Source organism: Histoplasma capsulatum, genomic scaffold (assembly GCF_000149585.1).
Source record: "Histoplasma capsulatum NAm1 scaffold_1 genomic scaffold, whole genome shotgun sequence".
Classification (NCBI taxonomy): domain Eukaryota; kingdom Fungi; phylum Ascomycota; class Eurotiomycetes; order Onygenales; family Ajellomycetaceae; genus Histoplasma; species Histoplasma mississippiense.
Window position 1 is genome coordinate 3,524,483 of NW_001813982.1, and position 7,898 is coordinate 3,532,380.

Sequence of the window (7,898 nt, forward strand, 5' to 3'; positions counted from 1 at the left end):
TTTATGTTTTCTTTATGCATGTCCGTGAGAGTATGTAACAATGCTCCCTTCCACGTTTGTCTTTGATTTTGATTTTGTTTTGCATGCCGCCTGTTTTGTTAGCTGGGGCCCCCGAGATGACCCATTGATTAGCTAAATTTGGTTGCTTCATCTATATAGCCCACCGGACCCTGATCACCCGGAAGCTCAAGGGGTTGGAGGACATAATCTCTTTCACATCCGTCCATTGGCATTTGGGAGATCTGGGATGGCGGTTTGCAACCGCTGAGGAAAACCTGCCCGGCGAGAATACGGGGCCGGATCCCCATCATCAAGGCTTTGAGCATCTCAGGCAGATTTATTTTGATGTCGATCCGGAGTACAAAGGGCGGTTTACTGTGCCGACGCTGTACGATACGAAGACCAAGACGATTGTCAGTAATGAGGTATGTATGAAGCTCACTGCTGATGAAATGGATGTGAAAAAAAAAAAGGCTGTTTCGTCCAGGAAAGGCGGGAAGGAATGATGAGATCTGCGGGGCTGACCTGGGTAATTTTTCACACGATAGAGCTCTGAGATCATTCGCATGTTTTATTACGAATTTGACGATTTGTTGACGGAGGAGTACAGAAAGGTTGATCTGTTTCCGGAGCATCTGCGGAAGGACATCGAGGCGACTAATGAATGGACGTATAACGACGTGAACAATGGCGTCTATAAGTGCGGGTTTGCAACGTGAGTGGTTCACCAACTTACCTGCTCATAATCAGATACAAACTAGACGGAAGCCTAGATCATCCAAGATACTCAACTCCTGGCTGACATATGTATGACCTCCAGAAAACAAGAAGCATACGAAAAAGCAATAGGCCCCTTGTTCTCCTCGCTCGACCGCATCGAATCACACTTACAATCCAAGATCGCCACCAGGCCCTCCAAAGATACTCCTACATACTACTTCGGCGATACAATCACCGAAGCAGACATCCGCCTCTACACCACCATTGTCCGCTTCGACCCTGTATATGTCCAGCATTTCAAGACGAACATCCGCGACATCCGCTCCGGATATCCCGCCATCCACCGCTGGCTGCGTCACTTGTATTGGGATATTCCGGCTTTCAGAGAAACGACACAGTTTGAACATATCAAGAGGCATTATACGAAGAGCCACTCGCAGATTAATCCCTTTGGGATTACGCCTGTGGGACCAGTGCCGGATATATTGCCCAAGGATAAAGAGGTTGTGGCTGTGATGGCGGCGAGAGAGTAAATGTCAAGGTTTCTTTTTTCATCTCTCTCTTCTTTTATTATCTCTTTTATTCAAATTTGTTTATTTCCTTTTCCCCTTGTATTGATATGTATATTGATTTGTAATGATTCGGAACATGAGAGCTGTATATAAGTGCAGGAGGAATGGGCAGAATGAAAGCGCCAGGGCTAACCTGTGGGATATGTGTGAAGATCAGGGGTTCCTTGATAAGTTGAGACAGAGCTGGTGGGACTTATAGGGGTTATAATTCATATTGGTAACTAACTACTAATTTCCGCACTTAAACCATCTGTTAACTCCGTACATTTTACTTCTGACGTCACCCACACACACCTCCATCAAAACTACTATACGAGGATCAAATCCTAGAAGTTGATTCGCCTTTGTTTTGACTATGAGGGATCTGACCGGAAGGATATGGCCGGCCCATATTCGTCCGCCAATGATTCAATAGTTCGACCACGATCAATTATTAAGCAAAAAGAATAAGCGTCCAAAGTACAGAATCGTTCGCAGTAAACCGTGTTCTCAGGAGGCCGTGTTTAGCAGGATCGGAGGGATAATTGTCTATCCTGCTCTCTCATACGCTATGAAGGGAGCCGAGCTGATAAGTTCCCTGTCTCTTTATGCCACTACCCCTCATCAGCTACTGGTATATAAGAGCTATGTCTAGAAGCGCACGCTGTGGGAAAAAACCTCTCTCACTCACCATCTATATCATATCCTCCGTTAAACCAGCACGATGCCGTCTTCAATCCTACTCCAAAACGCGACCGTTATCGTGCCCAGCTCTAGAGCAGGAGATGATGCTGTTTCCTTGAGGGAACATTCCCTCCTCATCGAGGGCAACACAATTACTCGCATAGCTCCGCATGCAGATGTCCGAGCTCCCTCAGCCGATACGGAAATCATTGATTGTCGCGGCAAGATTGTCTCGCCGGGTTTCGTTGACACGCACCATCATCTCTGGCAAACGCAGCTGAAGGGCAGGCATGCGGATCATTCGTTGGTCGAGTATATGACTTCTGGTAGGTAGATATAGACATGGGCTTCTTATCTATTTCGGTTGCTGTTGCCATTGCGGCGGTGAACTACCTTTTGAGATATGAAATTTGCAGGTAGACGTTCTCGTTGTTGTGTTAGCTCAGCCCCGCCTATTATGAATTTGTATCCTTTTGTGTTTTCATGCTTGTGATGCGACATATTTTTTAGTTGAAGAATACCAGTGTATATTATGTGGCGATTCATAGCTAATTAGTCACATCTCCGGTCAGGAAACATGCAATGCTCCAACTATACGGCAGATGACATTTTCTGGGGCCAGCTTGGTGGTTGTCTTGCCTCCATCGATGCCGGCACAACCACTGTTGTCGACCACGCCCACATGAGCTACTCACCAGCGCATGGTAAGTCACCTCCAAATCCAAAAAGAGGATAGGGAAACTATGCCTGAAACCTCATACTTACCCCTGTTTAATCACCCAGTCGAAAACGCCTTATCCGCAACAATTTTCTCTGGTATCCGCTCGGTTTTCGGTTTCACTCCCACTATGAAAGTGAAATCATGGGATCCGCCGTTTACGCTGGACCAGGACATCTTGCCAGCTTGGGTGTTTGAAACTTTTGATAAGCTCGCCCAAAGGGGCCCCTTCGGTGACGGCCGCGTCCATCTTGGCTTTGCATTGGACCTGTTCTTCCTTCCGAAGGAAATGATTCTCAGTATATTTGACCGAGTAACAAAGGCTGGTGTGAAAACTATCACAGCACACTATCTGCATGGCCAGTATGGTTTAGTTATTCTTTTCTTTCCGCCCTTCCCTTTACTGCTGTACATGCCTTAGGCAATCATATAGTGTAAAATAACAATCCGCTCAACAAAAAAAACCCCTCTTCATCCCCACACAAAGACTACCACGGCACGTCCCTCGTCGACCTGCTTGACTCCTACAATCTCCTGGGCCCAAACATCATCCTCTCCCACGCCACTGGTGCCACCCCCGCCACGGCGCAAAAGATATCCTCAGCCGGTGCCTTTGTCGCCACTGCCCCAGAGACAGAGTCACAAATGGGCCAAGGGCTGCCCGTCTGTTTCCGCGACGACATGAAGGACCAATGCTCGTTGGGCGTCGACTGCCACTCCAACAATTCCTCCGACATGATCACGCAGATGCGTCTTGGGTTGCAATCTGCCCGCGCCATCCGAAACGAAGCGCTGATCCAGAAAGGCGAAACGAAACGCCTATCGTGAAGATCTCGGGGAGCGTTAGGGATGTGTTCCGCCTCGCGACGATACAGGGGGCCAAGGCGGTGCGTATGCATGACCAAATTGGGAGTCTGGTCGAGGGGAAAAGGGCGGACATTGTGGTTTTTGACGCGCTGAGCCCTGGGATGGTTTGTGCGGCGGAACATGATCCCATCGCGGCTATTGTACTGCATGCATCGATAGCGGATATTGAAACGGTGATTGTCGATGGGGTAATTAGAAAGCGGGGTGGGAAGCTAGCCAAGGTAGAGGTCGAGGAGAGCATTGCGGGGGTTAATAAAAAGGAGGTTGTGTGGACGGACGTGGCGGATCAACTTGTTAGGAGTCGGAGGGAGATTCAGGAAAGGATTGAGAAGATTGATCTGGATAAGGCACTTGAAGCGTTTCTTAAAATGTTTTAAGGAAATAGAAAGACTGTATTTTCGATTTCTTGCAAGGGTTTGATAGGCTCCAGAAGTGGTTAGTACCTCCTTCGCTTGCGCTGGAAGGGGTGAGAAAATGGAATGTAGTTTCTGCTGAAGCACACGTTTTTCTCAACGTCTATAAAGAAATCCGGAAAATATCAAGGGAGAATAAAAAATAAATGCAGTCCACAATATACTGAACCAGTCACCTCTTAAGTGAAGAGAGGTTGGCCAAGGTTAAGTACGTTTAGGAGAAAAATTGGAACGATGGTCCCCCGTACATAAAATTCAACAGGCATATGACCCAGAGCGAAAGAGAAAGAGGATTGCCGGATAGTTTTCGAATTGTTTTTATCTCCTCGTTTCCACAACATAGAGAAAAACGTTGTACATGGAAAAAAATTTGGGCAGTAAAAACTTAGGTCAAAGAAGTCATTCCAGGCCGTCCGCCAATCCTTTAGGTAATGAATCGCAATTTTGCCTACCGCTTTCTCTGTATATATCTCCAGACTTCGAGGTGGGAAATATAGTCGACAGAACTGTGATTTTGGTGCGAGAAGAAATCCAGATAAAAACAATGCTATATGTATACCGATGGAATGAAAATTCATGCGGTAGCTGAGGGTGCGCTCGTACATCATATGGCTATGCAATAGAGAGAAGAGAAAGGAAATCATAGGAATAGGTTTAGGATATTCTCTCATGGGAAAGCAGACAACAAAATATTGAAATTACAAATATTGTCTTCTTAGTAAGAAGAAAAGACCGAAGGCATGAAAAAAAGTGAAAGTGAAGGAAAGGGCGCAAAGGCGCGGCTTATGAGAATCCTAGGGGTATCAATGCATTATATGGCATGCATACATTTCAAAGTGATGTCTGTGAATTGGGGAGGTGGTTCATAGAGGTCCTTCGTATCCTGGGTTAAATAAAGACTGACATATCAGAAATTAGGGGGAAATAAGAGTAAGAAGATGGTAAGGGTGCATGGGTGGATAATTGGATGTATTACGCTAAACCCAATAAACGCTTCGAGTTTTCGTACACGACATAGCTAATCGACACAGACGGGGCGACTTTGAGCAAATTCGGCGTGATCCCTCTAAAGAGCCCGCGTAGCCCCTCCTGACTCAACGTTTTGCGCGTCACGTCGACAATGCCCGTATATGTAGGGCTGTGCAGCACGGTGCCCTGTGCCTGTAGTCGTGTGCGGAGAACATTCATAGGATAAACTATTGAAGCACTCAGGGCACCGCTAAAGGCTCCGATAGCACCAGTTGCGAAATTGCTAAGAGGTACATCGTCCTCATGGCAGTGGTATAATTTAGCTTTGCGAGCTAAAAGAATCGATTTTAGGTATTCAAAGGTGGTGAGGTCGATCGCCGCATATGGGAACATTCCAATCAATCCCAGTGGCAAGCCGCGGAAGAAAGAGTGAAATCCGTTACTGGTCCACATCGATTTGGCGGTGGCCATTATGAGGCGGTTGCCTTGTAGTCCACCTTCAACCACTTCACATTGCATGCGACTAGCGGAATAGTAAGTAACTGCATATGTGCTGGGGTGGAAAGGAATTTATGGGAGAAAGGCAGATAACTTACAATTTAAGCGTATCTAAAGGATAAACGAAACATCTAAGACAGTAAGCAACTACCGGACCCGTCGAACCTGGAACGGACATACTGGGAAACCATTCCTCCGATACCACCCGCAAGGAATTGTGAAGTTGGAAGCAGATTCTTTGTGTCGCCGTGTCCTTCGAGGTTGGCAAACATGCGTTTTGAAGCCTGAACTAACGTAAGCAAACCACATATATCAAAAAGGAATCAAGTAGCGAATAATGGCTCCTATCTTACCTCATATGCACCAAACTTAATCGCGGATTCGGGCATAACTTTCACCACGTTCAAGCCGTTCCCTATAAAGTTAGTGAGACTATTTTTAGCTCATGTTGAATAACAGAAATGAGGCATTCCTCCACTGTACATACCGGCAAACAAACTCCGTATCCCTCCGGCGCGCCATAGATCCTTGGTGGCTTCTATGAGCGGCATGCCTACTCTCTTCAAAGCTTCCAGAGGGTGGCCGGATTTTGCTGCACTAAGAGCGGTATCCCTAACGGCGGTCTGGGCGATAAGATATACTTTCAAACGATCGAGGGGTGCAGTAGCTGTCCTTGATACGCAACCCGCCATTCCACCCGCAAGGAAATAACCTATGTGAGGGGTGCTTTCCGTCAATATTTGTAGGCTAGATTGATACCACAACCATAGCGAGACGGCGGTTGGAAGAACAAGCCACTCCAGCTCATCGTCAGTGAGAAAAGGAGCTGTCTCCAGGCTGTAGTAGTACTTATGATGCGTGGGCTGAGCCTCAGGACCTAATTGGGTCACTGCGTTGTCCGACAAGGAACTTGGAAATGTTGGGAAGGGAATTTGATACAAGCCGGGTGGGATTGTGTTTAATAAATCGGGTTCTGTACCTGAGCCTTGAAATGGTTCGTTTATGTGCACATCTCCTTCTGAGTTTAGGTTTCCAAGAGCGCCGTAATACGATATTAAACCGCCGAGGTTAGGGGTGCCGGCGGGTAGAAAAAGGAGGAAATCTCTGGTTGCCAAGTAGATTTAGATATAGTGATTCAATCATGGAGACAAGAGAACAGAGTATTAGACAATACCTCCATTCATCGAAAGTGATTACACCATCCTTGTTGGTATCGACATGGATAAAGAACTCGTCCAACTTCTTCTTAGGGATAGTCAAGCCAGCATTCGCAAACGCAGTTCGTAACTCTTCCTTGTCAAGGTGTCCATTACGGTCATGGTCAATGGATTCAAAGAGCCGCCAGAGCTCCTTTTCAGCACGTTCGACGAAAGCGCGGAATTCTAGAAAGAGGACAATTCAGCCCAGTATTTCCCGGCCGAGCATGCTGAACCTGTATTGATGGCCGTACCGTTGAACTGTATCTTCCCATCCCCGCTAGTATCCACATGTAAAAGGACGTCTTCCACCAGGTCATCTGCGTTTTTAAGAGCTATGTATAGGTTAATATATGGGTAACTAGTTCAGAGAACTTATGAGAACAGACCGCATGAGATAAAGGATAAAACAGCTTCAAAGTGGTCGATAAAGGGCGAGGGGTAGAGAGAAACGTACGGTGGTCCATTTTCCTTAAACCCTTTTTAAAGCCCTTGAGGTCTACTTGGCCCTCGTCGTGAGTATCTAGGGTTTCCCATAGCTTCGCAACCCGTTGGTCACGGTCCCGCTGCGAGTCTATTCCCATTTTTTGACAGCAACCAACATATCAGGTAAACATCTATTTTCAAACTTCCCGCAAAAGATGCGGGTGCAGTGCTGCGCTAGCAATAATGGGCTAAACATCAGAGTAAAAATATAATGAAAAAAGACATGCAGCACAATGAACGCGGTATTACCGCTGGAGCTCATGAATATAGCATCATCTGGAGGTTTACCGAGCAAAGAAGTCAAGTTGGCGCTAACTAATATCAGGTCGCTGATTTGCCGGTCCAAGCGAGCGCTTAACACCTCCACCCTTCAGCAGGGATCACAATTCCAACCTGGCAATAAGGTGACGAGGAGGTGAGAGGAGCGTTACTCTTTAATATGACGCTTAATGCGTATCAGTATCATGAATATGTGATGATGCAGGCGCAACTTCTCTTCCGATGACTGCTCATCCTCCTAATCCATTTCGTTTCCAGTCGCTTAACCACTTGTAAATAAATTCACATCAGCCATCCCCCCCATCCACATGTAGCTGTTGACCATATCTGCTACCTTGGAAAGAAATGGCGGCAAATTACTGGGTGTCAACCCAACGCCGGAACTGGCTTTTCGAACGAGATCAGCTGGCAGAGATTCGGAGATCCCTCGATGAAGGTGACAAGCAGAAACAGCTCATACAACAATTCCCGCTACCCGATCTAAGGTACTTCAGCATCTACATCAATCTACGTAAGA

At 46.7% G+C, this 7,898-nt stretch overlaps 3 protein-coding genes across 3 annotated transcripts in view; 2 read left to right on the plus strand and 1 right to left on the minus strand.

Moving 5' to 3' along the window:
* Nucleotides 1–1,253, plus strand: part of HCAG_01006 (hypothetical protein) — a gene marked incomplete at both ends in the record, with an annotated part of 1,618 nt that extends 365 nt beyond the window's left edge. The window contains 3 exons of the mRNA XM_001543910.1: nt 160–425; nt 549–715; nt 821–1,253. Of these exons, the coding sequence (XP_001543960.1) occupies nt 160–425; nt 549–715; nt 821–1,253 (866 nt within the window). The remainder of the gene's footprint in view (nt 1–159; nt 426–548; nt 716–820) is intronic.
* A 742-nt stretch (nt 1,254–1,995) lies between these two features.
* On the plus strand, nt 1,996–3,917 carry HCAG_01007 (conserved hypothetical protein; the record flags this gene model as incomplete). The annotated part of the gene is made up of 5 exons (XM_001543911.1): nt 1,996–2,281; nt 2,528–2,659; nt 2,739–2,999; nt 3,161–3,336; nt 3,504–3,917. 5 exons carry the CDS (start codon nt 1,996–1,998, stop codon nt 3,915–3,917), a joined length of 1,269 nt encoding a protein of 422 aa, XP_001543961.1.
* A 1,008-nt stretch (nt 3,918–4,925) lies between these two features.
* Nucleotides 4,926–7,200, minus strand: HCAG_01008 (predicted protein; the record flags this gene model as incomplete). The annotated part of the gene is made up of 7 exons (XM_001543912.1): nt 4,926–5,445; nt 5,601–5,704; nt 5,774–5,835; nt 5,908–6,524; nt 6,595–6,802; nt 6,871–6,951; nt 7,074–7,200. The coding sequence occupies 7 exons, from the start codon at nt 7,198–7,200 to the stop codon at nt 4,926–4,928; spliced, it is 1,719 nt and encodes a 572-aa protein (XP_001543962.1).
* Nucleotides 7,201–7,898: the final 698 nt, after the last annotated feature.